This window comes from Strix uralensis, chromosome 15 (assembly GCF_047716275.1).
Source record: "Strix uralensis isolate ZFMK-TIS-50842 chromosome 15, bStrUra1, whole genome shotgun sequence".
NCBI lineage: Eukaryota > Metazoa > Chordata > Aves > Strigiformes > Strigidae > Strix > Strix uralensis.
The window spans coordinates 22,101,704-22,125,518 of record NC_133986.1 but is presented as its reverse complement, the minus strand read 5'-3'; the positions used below and the strand labels follow the sequence as shown (position 1 = coordinate 22,125,518).

Sequence of the window (23,815 nt, the reverse complement as noted above, 5' to 3'; positions counted from 1 at the left end):
ACGGTCTGTTGCCATGAATTTAGCTCAACAGTAACTTAACGCTGCTCACGGCAACGTCAGAGCCCCTGTAAACACTGGCACAAGACTAAGATTAAAACCAGAAAATGTTTTCGGTATTCCCACCCTGGTATCCTGCACAATACAGGGACGACTCAAGTATGTAACGAGGTAGGGAGTTTGCTCAGACAAGTACTGAGCCTCCTCCATTCTGGCTGAAGTCAGTGCAAATTGAGAACACTCAGCAACTTGTTTGAGTGATCTCAGGAATGGAAAATGCAGCACAACAAGGGCTAAACCTCAGTTAAACCCTGCTGCCTGTCCACATGCCTCAGTGGATTTACAAAGGAGAAAAAAGAGAAAGGAAAAGGCTTGATCCAGAGACTACATCAAGAGGATTTTCATTTCATTTTCAAACAAGTTCCTGGAAGCCACTGATTGCAATGCCAGCCTTGCAAGACAGATGACAAGACCCTTGGTCGAAAGGGGGTTCTTAAAGGAAAGAGAACAGAGGTCTGCAAAGGTGGTGGTTTTCTCCAAAGCCTACACAAAACCACAGATGACTATCACAGCAAGGCAGTGCTTTTCTCGGATGCTTTATCCTTGTGGGTAGCTGAGATGTTCAGAGGTGCTGGCACGTCCACGCTACAGTTACTTATTCAACCTCAAACAGCAGTAAACAACCAGGGCTGGGATTTCATGAGTTTCCTGCATGTGTACAGGACCACTAATACACCGCCAAGCCCTTGCATGGGTGGCATCATTTACCAAAGTAAGCCGGTTCAGCCAAAACCAGCACCAATTTTACCTGAAGAAAGGGATTCAGCATCCCAACACGTTTACATTCCCAGCTGGAGTATGAGCTGGGATTTTTCACACCCAGACCCATGTACATGGGGGAAATGGAGGAGTTTGGACATGTAAAGCAGTGAAGGTCAAATTTTCATTGTAAATCATTATGCTCTTAGCAGCAAAGACATTTTCTTCACACTCACCTGTAAAGTTTGTAGCAACACGACTACCACCACATAGACAGTCTATCCAGGGGACAACACCTGTGCTCCTAACCAGGACAGTCTAAAGGACACACAATTCTAATCAACCAAATAGCAGGCAAAGGGAAGAGCTCCATGTCTGCTTAAGCAATGCTAGGGACAGATTTGACTCAAGTTCAGCAAAAACTAAACCCACGCAACATGCACCTGATCCTGCGTCAGTCACACTAACAACAGTGTGATTCACTGAGAACTGCTGCCACTTGTGAGCAAGTCAATACAGACACACAGTAAAGCAAGGAAAATGCCTCCCAACACCCTACACTGATATTTTGCTCTTAGTGCCTCTGTTTGATAAGAAACAGTCTGTTGGTGGCTCTGAAAGAGCAACCCAGCTGCTTTCTGTATGCGAGTCACAGGGAGTCTGACTTAGCGCAGGACAAATCAGCCAGGGCTCGCCCCGCCAGGTTGGGCAACATTGTCTGCTGCTCTGCACTACACCTGCAACAAGCAGCTTTTAAGACTGATTAAATGTTTCAGTTTCACTTCAGCAATTAATCTCAGCAGCCTTTTACTTAATTGTATGCTTCAAAGTTTGAGAGACAATCCCTTAATCATTCCTTGCTCTCCTTCTCAGTCTGTGGTTTATTGAAAAATAACTGCAGCGCTGCACTGACAGGCGGGAACGAATCCTGCCTTCATCTCCCAGGTGGCTGCACCATGTTCCGGGGAGGTTGCCTATCCCAGAGCCAGCAGATAGTTTGGTCCCTGTGGCCTATCCATGAAAATCACTTTTGCAAAGATTAACCTTGGAGGAATCAGGTGTTTCAGTAAGAACAAGACTCAGGTTTTCAAAGCAAGCTGTGAAGATCCTGGCCCTGGATTCTTCACTTGGACTGTTCATTTCACATGGTATGAACCCCACAGCCCTAACCTCTAGGGTAGTTAGCCCTGATCTAACCCAGAAAAAGATCTGTCCCTCTGAAGTTTATCCTATAGGTTCCCTATATGCATACAAATGAGGCACCTTTTGTCGTTCTCTGAAATTTCAGTAGTTCTGTCAAGACAGTGCTACCCAAACCAATGAGCTTCTCTGAGTGAGCACAAACCATTCTCTGTGAATGTGTCATTGACTGAAAAACATTAAACAAAGCTGTGATAACTCAGAAGCCTACAAAGAGCATTTGGAAGATATAGGAGCATTTCTAGAACTTCTACAAACTCAAGACAATAAAATGCTCATTGCTGGGCTAAAGCATCACAGCAGCACCCAGGTGAGGACATCACACTTCCCAGGACCGAAGTTCAGGAACAGGGACAAAACAAACCTCTCTTTCAGGCAAGAGAAAATGCACACCAAATGCATTCAGGCAACTGAGGAAGTGTCTCAACCAGCATCACAAGATACCTCTGCTGAACCAAGGCAGACAGAAGCATTTTAACATCACACCTTTTTCTTGAGTTTTTCCCACTTACTCTTAAGTGACTTACAAAGCTGACAGCATTTCTGTGGCCTGAGCTTGGCTTCTCGTACCCTAGTATAAATTTTATACCTATCTCGGGAGGCAGCGAGCGCTCCCTGCCAAACCCCAAGAGCCCTCAAGTCCTGGCTGCTTCAGTCCTGATGCTGTGAAGTGTGGGATGTAGGTGGGTAGAGGGCAACATAAAAAAAGGGTCTGTGGCAAGACAACGGAGAAGCAGTCCAGGGGACAGAGGTGTGTAAGAGACAGGGGGCATTTAGAGAGAGTCCGACAGAGACACGCATTCCCCACGTTACACTTCAAACAGAGCATTGTCTAGGAATAAAACTTCACACCTGCATGTGCACACTGCAATGGAGAATCAAGGTTCCTCCTTCCTCCACTCAGCAACTCCCAGCAAAACAGCCTGCCAAAAATCTCATTCCTGCTTGAGGGGATCCACTTTAACAACCCCCTAAACACCAACTATTTGTCACTTTTTCCCTGAGGTAAAGGACAGGGGAGGCACACCTGGAGAGGGAATTAAGGTGGCTGCGACAACGGGAAATGATGGTAGATGACTGTCACGGGGGGCGTGCTGGGTGGAGAACACCGTGCTGACACCAGGGATGGACCAGCACACAGCCACACAGGACACACAGAACAGACTCAGCCTTTGCCCCTTATCTGCTCCCTTCTAAGCACTGAAACGTGCAGAGGTTTTGAAAGAAAAGCTTTTAGAAGTAGTTTGCAAAGCAAGTTTAACATTATTCTGCTTAGAAAGGGCTCTGTTCTGAAGGATGCAGAGAGCGTGCACCACGCAGTGCCCAGCACTTACCTGTGTCATAGTGAACTACCAGGGAACTGGAATGATCCCCGGTCTTCAGCGGGTGAAACTCCACTGTTACTTGCATGGCATCACCAATCCCAAGAGTCCCGATGGAGGGATCCACAGAGAAGGGGCTGCAACGCAGAGAAAGAGACACATCAGGGCTACTGTGGGCGATTCGGGGACTATACTCCTTTTGCAGTCTGCTCCACTTCAGCTCACTTGTGCAAGCAAGAAGCAAACAAGCCACAGTCAGTAGAAAAAAACAGAACACAGAGGATCAGAAATGGCTCTACTGACTCTCACTTCTGAAGAGATCCAGCTCTCCGAACATCCTGTGGTGTCAAACGACCTCATCTCCCCCATACTCTGCATCCGCTTCTCTGCAGGGAGGCTCAGGAGTCCGACCGCTAGCAATACAGCCAGAGGATGGGTTTTGAGGAGCACAGAGATGGTGAGAGCTATCTGCCTGCACAACTTGACACTGACTTCCTCAGGAATCTGTCTTTCCCTGCCACCTATAAACTCCACCTCAAGAGATGTAAATGTCAGGGCATTACCTGTCCCAGTGAGACTGCAGCCTAGGAATCAGACAGGGAGGATAAGTGTCTTTCTGGAAGACCGGAGAATAATTATGGTTTAATCTGCAGAATTCATTTTTTTACCTTGAAAACATCCTAGTTTAGCCTAAGAAAGGGCACGTTTCATCGGCATTACAATGAAAGCTGCTCTAAGAAAAGGAACAATCAGGAAAAGATGAATAAGTGCAAACGCAGATTAGAGCGATACAACGACATGGAAACAAGACACGGAAGGAGGATCCCATTTACATCCTGAACCATTAAACCCCCAGCTACATGAAGTGCCATTACCAGGAGCACGTCAAGGCAAGTTTAACGGGAGGTTTTCTGTGTATTCACAAGCACTGCAATCTGGGACTCTGGGTTGCAATCCAAGCTCAATAACTGTTTGCTTGGCCCACCAGGCAAATTCTGTGCAATATGTTGGAAATAATTATGAAAATGTGTTGGGATACTTTGGATTTAATATGAGCAATTATGATTTGTCACCGGGTGGCTGACAGACACAAAACTCAGTGCTTTAATGCAAAGGGACAAGTCAGGTGAAACATGCTTCTGCAGCTGGGCTTCGTGGCTCTTCTACAGCCCCACTTAGAAAACAAAAGTTATTGGGTTTAGTGCTTTGCTGGTGGTCAATTTGTCACCTTAAAAACATGTTCTGGAGAGTTTTACCATGCTTAGAGAATGCAACACACACAAAAAATACTGAGAACAACTGGAGCCATGCGCAAGCTGAACTTTGTTCATGTAAGTAGTGACAGCTGATGAAACTGCTGGAGTTTCTGCTCATTAAGGAGATATCGCTGCAATTAGGGGCCTGACCTGCTCCCATTACAACCAGCGAGAGCATTGCCACCGAAGCAGCACGGGGCCTGCAATGTTTGTGTGCTGGACCTGAGACCCTGGAGAGAGCGGAGGAAAGACAAGGCACCACCAGCCTCAGAACTGGGCTGTTCTACACGGTCCTGCATCCGCACTGATGGTTAAGCCAGGACTGCTGCAGGTCTCTGCCAGGGCTTGGGTGGGATCATTGCCTGGTGTGGGAAAGGCAGAGATTTTGGGTTTTTCCTTTTTTTTTTTTTTGTTTCAGAAATGTTGCCAGAACAGAAAAGCTGCCAGTTAAGGGGGATCCCAGGCAACACTTCAGCACTACCTCCCATCCCATCACCTTCCTACTCCTTCCCCATGTCTACATACTCCTGCCCTCAGATGGATGGGATAGGATGGGAAGAACACTCCTGAAGATATCTTCATCTCTTCAAATTATCAGAAGAAGAGGATCCAACCAAGTTCAGGACTCAGTTCTCAGGACTGAGAAACGGAGCACAAATCAGACACTGCATGTCCTACATCCCACCCCATGCTGTACCCACAAGACAACTCTCTTACTGCTGTAGCAGGAGCTCGTTATTCCTCACATGGACCTGGTTCTCCAAGACCCAAAGATGCAAGCTCCATGGTTAAACTGAATTCCCCTGAATTTCAGTCACCGTCACTAAGCTGTTGTCTGCAGCCTACAGATAAGAAGAGATGCTAAGGAGACATCCCTGACACATTGTCATAGCCAAATGAAAACCACTGCCGAGAGATGACGCTAGCGGGATAGACGTTGGCTTTTTATCCATTAAGTGTGAGCTGTTCTTTAGGATAATTCTCATCCTGTTAGATCTACCCTTCTAATGAATCACTACTGCTCCTGAAAGACATGAAAGATAAGGTTTGGAGGTTTTTTAATAGCTCGTTTTCTTCTGACATGCTTTTTAACTATGTCCATTTGTAGGTTTGCTTTGTTGTACAACATCTAAACTTTCACAAGTCCAGATCTCCCAATGGCACCTTGCAGTCCCCAGCTTGTATAAACTTATCTAGTCACACCAATGTAGGAGAGACCTGCCCATCAGTACTTGCCGAGATCTTGCCTGTTATTGCCCTTCAGAAACAAAGCAACACTAGATTTGTAAGCAATTTCATAATGATATATTTTGGCATTTACATCTTGCTTACTTTCACCATCTTGACAGTTGGGCATCCCATGATGATACCAAAGGCCAAATACTCCTGACAGAATTGAGAAACACGACTGACAAGTGAACAAAGCTGGCAGTTCTGTGGCCCAGGCTCTCAAACCACCATGCCGCCTGTTCTCCTGCAACCACACCTTTGGCACATGCAGTGTGCAAGGAGGCTGCAATACACTTCAAGTGCCGTGGCGTGTTTATCTTCTGCAGCCAACCTTTCTCTGGTCTACTGGTGCATTATACAATCATTTGAGTTTGGGAGAATTGATTTCATTACAAGCTACCTCCACACCCAAGGAAGACAGTAAAATTACTGGTGATTGAATTGCCTCTTCTGTCCACTAAGATCTATTGCAGGAAAAAAACCAAAGGTCGTTTAATCTTAGCATATATTAGTTTTTAGTAATGGTATAACAGCCAAAGTCAAGCAGTATAACTATTCCAGTAAACCCAGTCTGCTACAGTCAAAGCATCCAAGACTCCATCTCTGTGCTGAGAAATCCTGTGTGGAGTCAGCATCTCGCAAGCTCTGTATTTCCCTCTTTCACTGCACCTAGGCTCTACTTTCATGTCCTTGGATGGTCTTTGCATGTCCTATGGTAACTGGCCAATCTCACGCCTCCAGGTAGCGTATGGGTACTACAGGGAGGGATGCAAGGGGGCTCGAGGCACTGTGCCTTGCAGGATAATTTCCTGAGCTTTCAGGAAATGGGGACATTCCTAATGGATCTTATCTCGGATTGATCCCCTCTAGCCCCATAGCATGGCATAGCACGTCAGCAATGTCAGGAAAAGGCAGTGCTGCACTGACATCTGCTTCCAGACACCATTTTCAAGTGGAATGTACTGGAATGACATTTATCTCTGTGAATGTCATGGAGCAGAAACTCATTGTCCTGCCTTAACAATGCGACAACACGAAGAGACTTTCTCTATTTATACTATTCTTATTTTTTATTACCATGCTATGCAGTTAAGAGCTGGGTATGGACATGCAGAGGGAGGAGAGGCACAAAGCCAGACTGCATAACGGGGAGTGCTTTGGTGGTTTTCTCCCTTCATGAAAAAGTGGTCAAAATGCAGCCATGCTTCTGGTAGAAACCATGGCAAGGGAGAGCTCCAAACGGGGAACAGCAGAAGGATGCTGAATTGGCCCCATGGCTTCACTTAAGAGCTCTTCCCTGGAGGGAAATGCACAACAGAAAACATCAAAGCCTTTAGATAAATGAGTAACAGGCAGGGAACGTCATCATGAAGTGACCAGATGCAAGAGCTGAGCTCTCAGTACTGAGGGGAAAGGTTAGGATTGGAGATGGGCTGGAAAATGCACTGAAGGTGAAGGCAAACAGGTTATGCTTGGTGCCACAGACAAGGAAATCCAGAAAAAAGCTGCAAGGAAACACGATATGAGCAGCACGATGGACTAGGAAATGGTGGCATCTGCATCTGACTTGTGAATGGGCAAGAGCCTGAATATGCTCAGGCCAGAAAACACAAGTTTAAATTGTTTAGATAGAGAATAAAGGATACAGAGGTCACCTGATGGATCTAAGCTTAGACAGATCTCTCACTCCCTTCTACGCCACTAATCATCCTCCTCCTCCTCTCACATGCAAGCATGTGTTTTTAAATACTCTTTTAAGAGTATTTAAAAAGAAATCTGAATGAAAGTCAGGGCAACTTAATTAGAATAAAATGCTACTTATATTCAAAGGTTTAAATCATCTGTTTAAAATTTCAAAGTGGCTTTCAAAAGTTCATAATGAAATGGAGGAGATGGCAGATGCCCTCAGCTGACAAAGGAAATCATACCAGCTTTCCATCCCTGTACACATGCAACCCAGTTGTTCAGAGTATTTTTTTGTGTGGTTTGAAATAAAACCTTTGCAATGCTTCCCATTTCTTTATTGCAAATCAGGACCGAAATATTTAATTGCTGAAGTTCAGAAACTCTTAAAATCCATATCAAGCAGGATTCGACATGTGCTGTATCACTCAATAGAAGAGCTGGAGAGTACATTGCAAAAATATGCTAGACTTTTACTGAGTATTTATTTTGGTGGCAACAACTAGATCTGGAGATCCCAGAGGAAAACTGTGCAGTGATTTACAAGTTCCTGTCTACGTGTTTCCACAGGGAAAAGAAGCAGCCTCCTTAAATAGCATCCTAGAAGCCTGCTTAAATACCCTGCCAGGCTTTGGTGGAAGCTCCTCTTGAACCGTCACGTTTCACAAGAGAAAAGTAAAGAGCAGTCTTTTGAGCCCTGTTTTCCTGGAGAAGAAGTTGAAGCAACTCAGGTGCACCAAGTCAGACCACTGGTCTTTGCTGCATTCTTGACCTCAGCTCCTACACCAAGACCTCCGGGACCAAGCACCTCACCACGAATTATCAGCCAATTGAACCAGTCTCCCTGCAGCTGCACCACCCTCTCCCATTCAGCAAACTGGGAAACCGGTGACTGTCTTCTGAGACCAAAAGGAGCAGGACAGGCTGTCCACAACACAACTCATGTCAGGCATTTGATTCGGGACCACCGGAACACCACGTGCTTGCAGCCTCCCAGAGCGTGGGTGTCTTTGGCCGACACTGGTATGTAACCGTTTCAGAAGGTACTCAGGATCAGGAGGTTGCGAGCTGGATCCCTACAGATTCGAGCACTCTCCAGGAAATCTGGGAGAGATAAAGCTCTAGAAGAAAAGGCCCCCAACCCATGCACCAGACACTTGCTGCATCTTTTGCCTGTGCCCTCATTAGCATGCTGCTTTGGGGCTGTGGTGCAGTTTTGAAGCCAGTGTCTGCTCATCTCCACCTAAAAGCTCATTCTACTTAATATTTGGTCCCAGGGACCAGACCAAACCTACTGGAAAACAAAGTTCCTGGACCACACAGTGTTCTTGTCACGGCCTCAATACCAATTGCTTTGATCTACGATCTCTAATGGCACTTGCAAATAAAGACACAGCTGCTGGTAAATTCTTAAATGTCTCTCTCACCAGCTCACAGCTTGCCCATTTCTTGACAACGCGTTTGGTCTACAGGAACCGAGCTCCCAGAGCTGTCTCCTGCCACGCAGCATCTTACACAGCCCACGGGCAGCCAGGTTGCCTTCCTTCATTTGCTCTTTCAATCTAACAGAACCACTCTTGCGAGATGCTGTGTTGGAGACACCCCTGCAGTACAAAACCTCGCTGCAGCATGCAGAGTTTTATCAAAGGTTGCGTCACGCTTAAACACTATAAGCAACAGCAAACCCCACGTGTCCTGCCCGTTTCCAGCTGCAGCTGCAATACAGCAGCTCAGATGCTCTGGTTCCATGTTGTTACCAACCATGTTATCATGCAACAGTGTTTTGCACAAAGAAGACGAGCTCCTTTACCTCTCAGTGCTGATGCGGTAGCGAGCCTCCCGGTTACCGACGTTGCGAACGAGCAGAGTTTTCTGGGAGCTGTACTTGACTGGACAGACGGAGAAGTTCAGCTGGTCAGGGAAGTCCAGGATAGCTCGGGCACCGATAGCTCGGATTGGCACAATAAACTTTTCCCTTTCTGTGATGCAGGTGAGCTGGTAGAAATAATCCTGCAGGGAAAGAAACAATCTCAGCACAGTGCATTCAGTACCATCCCATGGCAGAAGAAAAACTGCTGTTTTCTATGACTCTAACAGTAGCATCCAACAATGTCAAAGGACTTTTTACCTTAGTGACCTTTCATTCCTGCAGCGTGACTTGAACAGGGCTGTTAACTTGCAAAGAAGAAACAATCCCATTGATTCACCTGCTTTCACAGCAAGCTGGCAGAACCAGACAAAATTATCTGATACTTTGATTCAGAGGCACCAAAATAGAGCAATTTCATGGAAGGGATTACAGCAGTAACAAGAACCCGCTTCAATCGCCACCGCAGATGATCAAAGGCTCCACTAAGCACCCAGTTGTGCCACAGCACTAACTCCAATCCCAGCAACGCAGCGACCTCACTGACGCTGGCCAGGGGACGCTCAGGTGCATTTTCAAAAGGACTTTGCCACATGCTCGACCAACACTCAGTCTTCGGTGAAATATTTAACAAGCTGGACAAGGGAATTGTTTTAATGTCAGGTGAGTGCAGGGTAAGTGTGTATTTCCCACCACTTCCCAGAGCATTATAGGGACAAGGCTGGGGACACACACCCTTAAAAAGCTATCTGATCTATCTCCCCACCACAGAACTGGCTCAGCTCTACACCCAAACTATTCTTGCAAGATGTCTGACAAGTACTTAAAAGCACTAACAATTCCACCCCTGCCCTCAGCAGCCTATTCCAGCTCTACCCTAGACTTAAGAGTTCTTCCTGTGTCTAATCTCAGTTTCCCTTTCCAGCTCACCTAGCCTCAGGGGACGTGGGAAATAGCTTTGCTTCCTCTCTGCTGCAGGGTTGATGCCTTGTTAGCATGCCTGACTGAGGCAGGTGGTAGCAGGAGCTGCAGATGGGAGACACTGGGACAGCCCTGCCACAGCAAACTCAGCTGTGCTACTCCCCAGCATAGGCTTGTTCACAGAAGAGACAGACAGTCCCCCCAGCTGTCTGGCCTTCAGCAGTAGGAAGGCAAATCAAATCACCAAAATCATTTTACTGTAGGGAGGAGCAGATCCATCTCCAGATGGACGGTGTGGCATTGCAGTGCTGCAAGTAACCCCCTGCCCCCGCTGAAATCACCAGTAAAACTGTTGCAGCAGGGCCAGGAGCCATTACTTCCAGCAGCTCTCTTAGCCATGAGTTGATGGAAGCTCTGCATCTTATCACTCACTTGCTGTCCTGATCTTTTTTCCTCAGTGCTTTGAAGTCGTCTGATATTTTTATCATTGTTGAAGCAGCAAGCAGATAATTTGATTTAGGAATTGCACACAACAAACTCTCTTAACCAGAACAGATTCAGATTCCTCTGTGCTTGGGTCTTGCTCTCCTACACCCGCCCCCCTCCAAGCCTGGAAGGGCCCTACGGCAGCCAGAGGAGGCACAGACACAGAGCTACTGCTTTAACCCAACAACTAACACCCAGCGCTACCCACCAGCTGGGGTTTAAGGTTGCTGTAACAGATGCTGTCACAGCCAAGATGTAAAAAGAATAAAGAAAGATCTTTCTCTCTAGACATATCAAATATTCACACTGGACCTTGCAGAAGGGCTTTTGCTTCTCGTATCTGGAAAGTAAAATACCAGGAAGGAAACTGCAGCAAACGACCTACAGAACTGAATATCACATTTCAGGAGAGCCTTTAATCTTCAGCAAGCCTTTCTGAATTAGCAATTTTGTACTCAATCCTGCAGCCTAAGCCATCTAAAATAAAAGGTACGGGCAGCCCATGTGAATTTAAAGCACCTACTATCTGGGTACTTCACATCCTGGACTATTTAGATCCTCAGAAACTGCATTAGCAAATGAAGAATACTATTTACTTTGTTGTTGTTGTTGTTGTTACTGTGGCCACACTACTGTAACAAAGGCACTGTAAATCCACTTGAAAGCTGCCTGCCTTGTTACATCTTGGCATGCCATATTTACTTCTCTCTCCCAGATGCCAGATTGACAGAGGATGATGCGAGGAGTTCAGATCAGCAGGGAGATAAAGAAAAAAGAAACTTCAACAGTTGGAAGTATTAAAGGGAAATAATAGGACACCATTTTCAAGTCACTGTCATTGCTAAGGAGCAAGTGGATCCACAGCAATGTACAGAAGAGCCCAAGGAATAAATGCCTCCCCCAGGTGTAACCCCCCCAGAAGCAAGCACATGCCACCTTCCCAGCTCTGGGGCCGGGAGGGGCACTGGGACTGCCTGCCCCAGGAAAGGGACTTCTCCAGGTACACGAAAGCAAGGCTAAAGCAACGAGGATTTGGCCACAGAGACAACCATGACCTTGAGAGAGCAAGTTGCCTCTCGCCATTCATGCACACGCACGTTGCGTGCCGAGCCCCCTCTCCAGGGACGCCCTGGGACGCTGCATCCTGTACAAGGCTGGACTCAGCTCTTCAGAGTGCCCTGACCCTTCAGCCACACTCTGTGACCCACCAGAATGGGACCTTGCACCAAGCTGAACGCAGCCTCAGGCCAAACGGGGGGAAAGCCAAGGGAAGAGGGGTGCGAGGCAGAAGCTGGCTGTTCAGGCTGCTGTGAACCCACAGTCCCGTGAGCTTTTGCAAGCTGAATCACCCTCCCTCGGGAGGAGATACAGGCTGCAGTTCTCCACTGCAGCACTGCCCTGCGTTACCAGCTCTGCCAGGCACTTGCTTACAGTCTGCGGGTACAGCTGGAACCAGTTTACAGCCTTGTTTTACTTTGCAACTGCAAACCCTTAGACGGTTTCAAACCAGGTTTCTAAATAAGCATGCCTGGGTGAGAGAGGATGCATCACTTCCATGCTTTAAAGATTGTTTTTAGACCCACCAGGTTCAGTCTACAGATTTTCATGAAAATACAACTTCATCCTTCCAACAACTCCTCTCCCAGTTTCAAGGAAACACCTCCCACTGTACAATGGTTCCTCTTCTCTTATTCACCTTCCAGAAGCAATAAGTTACAAGCTCTGGCCTGCAAAGTATCACCACTGGCATTTGAATTCACACCCAATGAAATTAAAGAACTGCTTGTGTCTCAGAGGTGTCATTTCAGGCTCTTTGCAAACTCAGGCTAACATTAATTGCTGTCACAGTGACAGCAACCCTAACTGCCCAGTACACCAGCAAACGCAGGTGTCGGTTTTGCTGCGTAACCAGTCCTAAACACTTCACTGAACTCCTTGCAGCAGACAACTGCAAAGAAGAGATCCTTGTAGCACGAGGCAACATAGCAAGTCAAGCAGGGAAAGCTCCCTGCTGAAACCAGGATATCATAAAGGCTGGGAAATAAGGGCCATGAAAAGAGAGGAGAGACTGGAGGGTGAAGACAGCTTCCCATGAGAAGGGGTGGCCCTTCTCCTGCCTTCCTCAGCCACCAATTCACAGGAGGCTTTGGAATCGGTCACTTTGCTCCAGGTTCATTTTGCACAGGGCCATTTGCCTTGATTTTCTGCCCCTTTCCTCCCTGCAAAAGTCATCTTAAAAGTGTGCTTGGAATAGCTTCTGTGTGCTACCAAACATCTAACAGCGCCCAACTGAATTTTAATTTCAGTAATGCAATAACTCATCAGCCTGTCATATTTCATATTAATGAGCATTAATTCAGTCTCCACTGAGCATCAGTAATGAATTTGGCAAACCTTACAGACTGAACTTGTATTGCTTGAATATATTGTATTGCTACAGCGAAAAGAGCGAGAGGACAAACAGAATAAGCTGTGCTATGTATTTATATGCTTCTTGCTTCCTTCTTCCTTTAAGATAATCTATTAATAAGCCAAAGGACACCCACAAATGTATTCCTGTCTATTGCCAGTCAGTTCCACAATGGTTTCCAATTAGACAGAGACTGTCAGACCATAATGCAAGGACACCCGAACACAGGGTGGCACGAGAACACCCACACCGTGCAGCTGAAGCCCTAACACAGAAATGTGTACATCAGAAGCAGCAAGAGTAACTAATTGGAAACGTTGCCCAACAGAAAAATTAGCATTTCTTATTTCTAAGGCAAGTGCCAATAAACAGAGAGACATGTCAGCTATTTATTTACTTTCTGACAGTCCAACCCTGTGGCACATTCCCAAATGACTGCAAGAAAATAGGATACTGCTCATTTTTCAAGCAAGCGCTCCATGGCACATGGCATTTCAGCCACTAACGACCCACACGGTCCCTTTATTTAGGGTTTAGCCACAATTTTACTCCCTTGAATCAGGAGTGACTTCGCTGAAGTCAGACTGACCCCGGGGAAGAACAGATTCAAACCAACCCTGGCAGAGGGGCTTGTACCTGCGTCCCAGCTCACTGGGTGATCCACCATCCCTGCAGATGATGGAGCAGCAGAGGGGCAGAGGCTGTTCAAAGGCAGCACTCGTAAGCCTTCCACAACTACACACAGGTATTCTGCATGCAGGGCACTGCAAGCCCAATGCAGGTGGCTCTACAGAGCCATTTCCCAAAGCCTCTTTGCTAAGGGGTTTTCAAGGTGCCGTGCACCTCCTGACTGCACTAGTGACACATTTCTAGCTGAGCTACAGCGCTCTGGTACTTCGCTGGCCCACACTCCATCAAGTACGAGACAAAATGTTCGATTCGTACAAAATTCTGACTCTGCTGTATAAATCCCCACGTGCTCCTCGCTGAGCAGCATGCATCCCTCTGCCCATGCCCTGCACAACCCCCAGTGCAGCAGAAACCACCAGAGTGTCACTGGAGCTGTGCACAGGACCTCTCGCTGGCAGAGCTCCCTGCTCCATACACTCGCCAGTTCAAGGGCAAGACAAGGGACAAAGTATTGGACATCGGTGTTCTTGAGGGTTCTCTCACCCTACCTGTATTTGTGGTGATGTTCACGTGTTGCTCTGCTGACTCTCTAAACTTGAAGAGCAGCACTTTGCCCTTCATGGGCACCAATTTACCTCTGCCACCCCCAAAAAGAACACTAATTAATATGAATAAATCACATTTTGAAGGCACCGGTGTACTTTTCAAAACTTGCTTCAATGAGATTAAGCTCTTGTGTCACTTGGGTAGTTTGGAGAACTGCCCTAGGACAACATAATTTTAACCCTAAATATTGATGTTGTTAAATAATTTCTCAGTCCCTCCAGAGGAACAGATTATTTCACAAGCATGGGGAGCTAGGGACCACACGGCATTTCCTCTTTAGTTTTCTATATCCATGCTGTTTGAGGATAGGACAAAGTGTTAAACTATATCTAAGCAGCAAGTGAAAGATGAAAAAGCAGGTACGCCCAAAGAGATCTTGTACCTCTGGCTGGGTGCAGAAACATCCGCTGGCTCAAAGCTATCCCCTAGCCTCACCTCTCCAACAAAGTCATGTGAAGAACAGTGCTAAGAGGTAGCAGGATGCTGGTGGAAGGACTCAGCCTGCCTGTCCGTGTTTCCCTGCAATGCTTCCCCCCTTCCATGCCAGGTATTAAATTCTTCTGTACTAACAAGCCTCCAGATAACAGTACTGACCCTTCACACCACAGCACTGAGAATCAGACCTGCCAGGGCCACAGCACTGATGTGCAAACCTCTAAGCAAAGGCACGGCGTGTTTGGCATGGAAGAGCTGCCAGCTGACAGAGCAACCACAGTAACACGCATGACGACACAGCCACCCCGCAGGCTCTGGGTAATGTGTCTGCCTGCAGCTTGTACCTGCCCGTTTATTCCCATACGTGCTCGTTCAGGCAGATGTCTCAAAGCCACCTGCAGCCCAACATCTAGAGCTCAGTGCGCCTGTGCCAGGCTGGCTCCCTGACACCTGCACAGCCCTCCCTCTGCCGCAGCCTTGCAGCTGCATTGCAGACAGACAAGTGTCCTCAGGGACAGCACAGCTGCAAGGCTTGAAAACAGAGGGGATGGAAAAGCACCATCTTTGCTCCAGTCCAGGGTGAGGCAGGGAAGTGGCTGCCCGATGGGAAACAGAAAAGCTCTCTGGATCTATTTGTTCCTCTAGTATTTTCCATAATAATTAAACCCCTACCATTGGGTAGAGATGGATAAACATCCACACCCCACCCTGCCATTTTCCTACTGTTCCACGTGCATCTTCCCTCGCGAACGCTCAAGGAAGCGCAGGGAGGGAAAGCACAGCCCGTCAGTCCCTGCTGCAGCAGCTAACAGCATCCTGCAGTGCCAAGAGGGGACCAGCTGCAGGCTGCCCGACCACAGCCTGGAGCAGACCCCACAGCAGGCTGTGGGCTATAACCAGTGCGTAAAAACCACGATGACTTCAGACATAATGTTCCGCTGTCTCGCTACCGTGTCCAACACACTAGGCATTAAGGTGACTCCAGTTTTCAAAGGTGGCGGTCCCCACTCTGATCAGGCTCACTTTGGGTCTTCCAAATAACAGGTCACTTTTAAACAGACCTCTGTATCTACCGTTAGTGGAGCATACCCATAATCACACAGCACTGAACAGATACCAGAAACCAACACCTTGGGAGGTCGCCCCACCACAGACGGCAGACTCTCTTATCTCTGAAACCAGCAGACATGACATTAAATGTTCCATCACTGAAGGATAAAAATGGTCTGAAACACATAAGAGACTCCAGCCTATGAGAGCATAATCTTCACCATGGGGAAAGAGTTTCCCCCGGTTCTAGATCCAGGGCAACCCCACTGGAACCAGGACAGTCCTCAAAACCCACAGCAGATGCCCTGTTCTGAATCCAGCCCTGCAGGTTCAGCTTCCACTGAAGGCACCAACCTCTCTGGACCTCCAGTCTCACCTTGTTCTCCTCAGGGGTGAACTGGATTTGGAAAGTTGAACACATGCCAGGTGCTACCTTACAGCACACACCACCGGGGCTGGTCAACTTGAAGTAAGGTGATGTCTCCAAGACAACCTTCACCAGCCGAGGAACCTGCAGGAAAGACAGGAAACTATGATTTTGCCACTCATATGGAAACATGAGGAGAAAATACCTGGCCATGCCCTGGGGACATCCCGTGTTAACCACCTTTCCAAAGCACTTTTAACTCTTGAGGTTGTCACAACCCGGGCTGGAAGCCCAGGAAGTCACAACAGTTCCGTGATCCCCTTGGGTTAAATTAAGGTGAAACGACACCAAATGACTGGTTAAAATGTTTTACTTGCAGTAGAAAACAATTTAAACTTGGAAAAGGATAATAAGCAATGTGATCTCTTATAAATCTATAAGAAAGAAAAGAAAGGAAAGAAGTAGAAAGGTGAGAAAGAGAGTCAAAGAAATCTGGATCAGCACCCCTGGATCCAGCGTTGTCTCAGGTCCGACCATCTTGGGCGGTGGGTGCACACACAGCAAAGTTTCAGTTCATCTTATCAGCTGATTAACATACTTCTGCTTCTGGGGCAGAAATGCTCACCTCTTCTCAGGCCTTGTCGCCTCTTCAACGGTGAAGGCACGAAGTTGTTAGCAAGGCAAGCATGGTGTCTGGCTTACACAACAGAGCCACACAGTACCGGGCTTACACAGTGCAGCCAGGGATTAGCGGTCTTTGTGCTTGAGGGGAAACTTTCGGTTCCACTCAGTTTCCCCCCTCTGAGGCCCACTTAAGGAGTTTGTCAGTACAACTGCAAGGGAGTGGGGGGTGCAGCCTTCCACACACTCCTGCTCCCTCGGGTGACATTCCTTAGACTAATCACAAAGGCCACAGCTTGTCCTGGAGGTTTTCTCTGTCGATGAATGTTTGAGGCATCAATTCCTTCAGTTCCTTACAGAGGTACATGCACCTAATACACCAGGATGGAATCCATCCTGCCAGGGCCCAGAATCAGCGTGGACCCCATGAATGGTATCCCTTGGACAGGGGCACCCACGCTGCTCTTTCCAGTATTCCCAAGCTAAACGCCAGGCCAGGAATGGCGCAGGACTCTCCAGGAATAACTGAGGGACCACCCTGCAACTGTCTTTGCCAAAGGGTCTTCCATTTCCAACCACGTCCCTGTCAAAACCTGTTATCTCAGAATATACTCTGACTTCTCTTGCTGTTCCCCCACCTGCAACATGCCCTGACAGCTTTTTTTGTCCACTTGTTTTCCAACAAGACTGGTAGATTTGGAGGGGGGTTAATTCACGTGCTCTCACGGACACTTCCCTCTGCCCGTCCTGCCCTCCTCTCACATACACATCTTACTCTTCGTTACAGAACAGTTATCTTTAATTACACCTTTCTTTTTCTGAACATTCTCTGCTTCCAGCACACTTACTCTTACATGTCAAGAGAAACCCTTGTGTGTACAATGTTCTCTCCCAGAGCACTTTCCCACTCAGCTCCTTTCCTCCCTCCTGCCTTTTCCCACCAGCTGCTCTTGGCACATGCCTCATTGAAGCAAACGTTTCCCCTGCCAAAATTCAAAAGGTCTCAATTTTCCTCTTTACAGTGCAACAACATTGCTGGCATTTTTCAACTTCTCCCTTCTCAACTCTCCTGGGAAATCTCAAAACAATCACAATTTTTTCAAGTAAAGGTGGAGACCTTCAAGAGAACATTACTCTGGATGTGCTGTGGTTCTCCAAAGGGAAAGCAGAGAGCCACGTTGCTTAGAAAAACCTGAGCAGAACTGCATTAAGCTCAGCAGGAGCCTAAAGTGGCACCTAAAGGCCTCCCACTGCTTCTGCTAAATCAGTCCATTTCCCCTGCTGCTTCAAAACACCCTTCCTGGAGTGATAATGCCACTAACCATAACTTCCTCCAGCATGGAGAAGGCTCAAGCTCTGGGCCTTGACAGTGAGCTGCACAGAGGCAGCTAAACAGGCTGTGAGAGGCAGAGGTGCCCTGCCAGAAACCGAGATTAACCAGGAAGCCACCAGCACATGGTGCACACTCGAGGTAAAGCAGGAGAGCAGGTAAGAACTGTACAACCCTCAACGTTCCCATCAATCCAGGGCTTTCAAGGGGAAGGACGCCAACTAGAAAAGCTCCTTTGCGTTAGATACCACCAATGCGTGGCCAAAATCAAGGGGAGAATCCCCAGCATGGGAAGATTTCCACCATCTTGCAGAATAAAGGTGGTGAGACATTTTATTCTGGGTGTGCTGTGCTGCAGCAGATAATTTGTTATGCTGTAAACCACGGGAATTACACTGCTCTCCTCTTCCAGCACAGTGTTAAACCTCCGCATCCCACCACTTACCTTGTCAGTGTTCCTCAGAATCAGTGGCACTTCGTAGACCTCGAAGGGGACATAGTTCTGAAATACCACCTCTGAAGGAAAAGGCTGAAACAAGCTCTGTTCCAGGTCAACTGCTGAGAACTGGAGAGGCAAGACAGAGCGGTGAGAGGAGGGTCAGCTGCTGGGAGAAAGATTCATGAAAGAATCCTACACCGATCTCCAGTGGAGTACAGTCTCTTAGTGAGTATGTCCACGCAGCTCACGCTAGGGAAACAGCCCCCCACCTGTGTTCTGAGCTGATCAAAAGTTTCTGGACCACACTGAGCAGGCTCAAGCTAAGAAGCTCTTTTGGTGGGTGTTCCTCCAGGTTTCCTTCTCCAGAATGCAAGGCAGCGCTTACAGCCAGCAGAGCCCTGTGCTAAGGTGGTCACACAGCTCCAGAGCACTTCCTGGAAGAGCCACGAGCACTCATGGAGCAGGCGAAACCCAAGAATTTACACGAGACTCCATGGGAAACAATTTTGGGATGATCTTTACTCTGAGACAGAGAGACCGAGTCCCACACATCCCTAAATATCTTTTTTGATAGAGAGCCTAGAAACCAGTTAGAAGACAACACTACCAGAGGAGGTAAGGCTAAAAAGAAGGTAACACAGTAGTTGGGAAAAAGACAAAGGAGGTGAATGCTGGATAGTGGTAAGGTTTAGCTCTTTTCTCAGCATTACTGGGCAACTTCAGTAAGACTGGACTTGGTATCTCCTTTTTCCACAGGCTTTAAATAGATGCTTTATTGTATTCCATTATTGCCATTTCATGTAATACCACTGCATAAGCATGTCTGAAACTATACACAAACAGCAAATGTTCACAGAGCAGAGGCAATACTTGAGAAAATTCCTCCCTGCTTTGTCTCCCCTCTCCCAGCTGCACTGTTCCCACTCAAAAGACCCAGGCAGGCCTCCTGCTGCTCCACAGGAGCCACGCTCACACGGCAGCTCGTGCCTGCAGCACGCTGCCAGTTATGTGTGCACTCATCTGATGCATTCCCAGCCTCCTGTGCTGCCTAGGGCAATCCTTAACCAATTGGTTACAGGTCTCTTGCTGGCAATTTTCCACTCAACAGCCTACCTCAGTGATCCACCCATTTGGACTGTGTGCTATAGTGAGCAGTCCTGTGAGAAAAGCAGCTTAAACATACATCTAAGTAACCACTGATCCAGAGAACGCACTTCCACTCCCCTCTGCCCAGGGCCATTCCCCTGTATATCTGGCAGCCTGCAAAATCTAACACCCTGTAAAGGTCCCACACATTGTTCCAACCCAAAACGTTAATGCACTTGGTTTTGTTAAATCTCGAGTAATTTCTATAGGCCCTCAGCCTTCAAGGGGCAATGCTGCCACCGTTGAGGGAGTCCCATGACCCCAAGCATTTGACAGTGACTACACCAAAGCACGAGGTGGCTATTTCACCAGGAGGATGGAAAATGGCAAGCTTGAGCCCTTGTGGCCTGCCCCAGCCTTCCCCCAGTATCAGCTAAACTCCAGTAAAACCCACCAACTTCAGCAGAGGTTATTTATATTGACTTAGTGCAGATCAGGACTTCCAACCTCTCACCAGGGAAAAACGTTCTACCTTTCCCCAGCAGAAGGAACTCCACCACCACCAGCAGTTTGAAAAGACAACAGGCCCTAGCCACTGAGGTATTCAGATGAGCCGGAGGCACGCCTGTCACAAACACACACCCTCTTCAAATGTCACATCAAGCAGCAAGGAAAAGGGCAGGAAAAGGCTACCTTGTGATGGGAGGCTTCACCCATGTCTAGAAGCTGGGTAATCCGGGGCCGCCTCATCTCCCGGGTGCTGGCCAGCCTCTGCTTGGTGGTAAGAGACATCTCCTTCAGGAAGGCAGAGGGAGTCAGCTGAAATGCAAAACACCAGCAAGAGCTACAGAAATGCCTTTCTACAGAAAGACTTTCTCGTTCAAGTGCCACTGATGAGTAATTTGTGATCACAGCCACTAGGATAGTCCTGGAAGTCCCGTAAATTACCTGCTGAAATATTTAACATCAGTAAATTAATGATATAGAGCGGAATACACACGCTCTAAGCAAGTGGCTCTGTCCCATTAGCTTCTCTTCATGAGGTGATGTGACATGTTTGGGGATTTCTGCTCTTCGGGTATTTGTTCCCTCTTGAGTTTTGCTGGATTGAGCCAGAGACCTTTGAAGAGAGCGGGGAGGAGTTATCAGAAATCCCCTAACTCCACCCTTGCACAGTGCTCACAACCAACACGCAGGTGGAGATGGCACTGCTGGGTGAGTCAGAGGAAAGCAGAAAAGCAGTGTTGTGCCAAGACTGAGGTGGAGAGGAATGGGTCCAAGTTTTCGTTATTTCTTTTCCATTAGCACTTGTTTTCTCTCTGTTCTGGCCTCACAGACCCCTCCACAGAAGGATACAGAGATGTCTCCTTGACAGAGCCTCAGCACTGGGTCACCTCCAGTGAAGGGAGCTCCAGCCAGCAAAGGGGACAGTTGTGGGTGGGAAGGAGGAATCGCCCTGAATCCACTGCTGTTTGCAGGGCTGCATCTGTGCTCCACACAGGACACGAGATACCATGAAACAACTCTTTTGGAAGCTATTCTACCTGGGACAGTCGTGTCCTGTCAAGACTCCAGGCGGTTTGAGCAGCCCACCACATGCCCAGCTGCCCAGCGGTGTGGCCAGAGCAGCACTGGCAGGTATGCCCACGTGACAGAAGATGTTACTGCCCACACAGCAAAGAGGACGGAAGGAAGCACGTCTGTGCTTCAGCTGTTCCCGTGCAATGCCCAATAATTCCTTTATCTCGGCTCCACTGGCAGGTTCAGGCAAGACCCTGACCCTGAAGCAACACAGTCCACCCCCCACTGCACCATGACAGCCCCCTCCAACAGAAGCACGGCAGCAAAGAGGTGGGGAGGTGGTGCCTGGCTCCACAGCACCCTGACAACAGGAGGGGAAGGCAGAGGAGGGACAGGGGCAGCTTCCAGCCTTAACCCAGCTCCTACCCAGCCCCCAGCAGGTACTTACAGGCACACGCTGCTCTGCCTCTCTGACCAGCTTCGGATAACGACGTACTGCCACCTTACTCTGGAGTCCATCAGCCATTCTGGAGGATCCCATGGACCGATGAATTTTCCCAGTGGCCGTGACTAGGCAAACCTGGAAGGTGTAACAATGAGACTTTGAAAATCTAGAATCCCATTCACAGCAGACCCAAAGGATACACCTGTGTCTCCAGGCTGTGGCATCCTTCCTAAGCGGAGAACATAAGGCCGCCCCACACTGTTTCATGATTAGACCATATTTAAGTGGCAGAGTTAAGATTCGTAGAAGTAAAACTCCATAAAAATATTCCCTGAGCCAAAAAAGCCTTTTGCTGTGGGTGCAGTCCCACGAGCCACAACTATTTCTTTTCATGAACTTCATCTGTCAGCTGACAGTGAGATGGACCAAGGGTCCCTTCCAAGGGTCTGCTGGAGAGTCCCCAGCTCCACATACTATCATTTACTGCTGTGGCTCCTGCCTTAAGTATTTACAGCACCATTTTCCCCTTCCCAGCATCCGATCTCTGCTATCCTGGCTTGCCAACTTTGCATGTCCTTTTTTATTTACTCTTTTTCTGGCATCTGGACCACATTTCATAGAATCATTTAGGCTGGAAAAGACCTTTAAGATCATCAAGTGAAACTGTAGACCTAGCACTGCCAAGCCCACCACTCCTTTCCCTGGACGTACGCAGGAACTGCTGCTCAGAAAATCCCTACGGATTTCAAATGCAGGACCGAGGGCCCCCTACCCCGGGCACCCCCCTGCCCCAGGCACCCCCATCTCGCACAAGGGATGCCCCCAGCCCTGCGGCGTGGGGCAGGGGGTGTCACACCCCCCCCCCCCCCCCCGAACTCCTCTGCAGCCCGGGTCCCTGCTCCGCCCCGCTCCCAAGCTCCCCCCCGCCTGCCTGTGGCTGAGCCACCCGACAGCACCAGCACCCAGAGCTGCCCTCTGGCTTTCGGCTGGGAAGGGGATGCAGACACCGCTCCCCAGCATCCCCCACCTCTCCCTCTCTGCAGGGGCTGTGGGGACACACTCACGGGAGGATCCCGATGCCAGACAGGCTGCTGTCCCCGTTGCCAGGGCAACTGGGCATCCCGGCACTGGGCAGCCCCAACACTGCCATGGCAACGGCGAGGACACAATGGGGGGCGGGGGGGACAGCTCTGTGACACGGGGGCAGAGGGGACAGGGATGCTCAGCACCAAAAGCACCCAGTGAGCACAGCAAGCAGGCCCTGAAACCACCTCCAGCACACCCGCCCGGCTCCAGCACAGCCGCAGCCCCGGGTGCATTACCCCGGCACGGGGAAGCGGCTACAGACAGTCCCTTGCTGACCTCGTTCCACTTTCTGACCCAGTCCTGGGCCTCACCATGCCTGGAGATGGAAAGTTCTCAGACAGACCCCCCCCTCTCACAGAGCTCCCTGCCCAGGTACACGGGTGCAGCTGAGACAGGGAAGTCGAGGGAGGCCCAAGTCTCTTCTGGGTTTCTTCCCAATGAACCGGGCTTATCAGTTCCAAGAAGGCTTGCAAGCCAGCCACAAAAGGAAGCATCAGCCATCTGTCCCCAGGGGAGACCCACGCTTTCAAAAAGAGAGCCCAGAAGCTGAAATTTCACCACTGAGGTGAAACGGGTGGTGAAACATCACCACGAGGACGTACGGAGTTTATATTGCTGCCCCCTCTCCACTCCTGAGGTTGGACATACCCATCTCTGCTCCCTCAGGGACCAAGAAGCTCCTCTTCCCTTGCCAACACTCTCTCTGCCCCATGAGCTCCCCTCTGCTTTCCTGCACAATATCCAACTGTCACCAGTAAGCTCATCTTGGAGCCATCATTCCCAAATCACACTTGGCTCTCAGCTGGCTGCCTGCGTTTCTGACTCCAAGAGGACACATGTGGAGCAGCCCAGGGCGTGGAGAGGGGATCACACTGGCACACAGCCCAGCACAGAAGCAACCCAGCCCCCTCAGCACTTCAGACAAGCCACCCTCCTCCATCCTAGCAGGGTCTGACCGAAGCAGGCTGCTGGCCCTGCTCTCTTCAGAGGCACAGGGTTCATGCAGGGAGCTGCTCTACAGGGCTGAAAATCCTTCCCCCATCCCCTGGAAAATGCTGCTGATAGCTC

General features: G+C 48.7%; 1 protein-coding gene across 1 annotated transcript in view; it reads right to left on the bottom strand.

Annotated features, from left to right (window-relative positions):
* LOC141950100 (hydrocephalus-inducing protein homolog) overlaps positions 1–21,757 on the bottom strand; it is an 88,126-nt gene extending 66,369 nt beyond the window's left edge. The window contains exons 1-6 of the mRNA XM_074884501.1: positions 21,665–21,757; positions 20,389–20,514; positions 18,616–18,735; positions 16,229–16,363; positions 9,258–9,457; positions 3,291–3,415 (exon numbers count right to left, since the gene is read on the bottom strand). Coding sequence (XP_074740602.1) covers positions 3,291–3,415; positions 9,258–9,457; positions 16,229–16,363; positions 18,616–18,735; positions 20,389–20,514; positions 21,665–21,757 — 799 coding nt within the window. The remainder of the gene's footprint in view (positions 1–3,290; positions 3,416–9,257; positions 9,458–16,228; positions 16,364–18,615; positions 18,736–20,388; positions 20,515–21,664) is intronic.
* Positions 21,758–23,815: the final 2,058 nt, after the last annotated feature.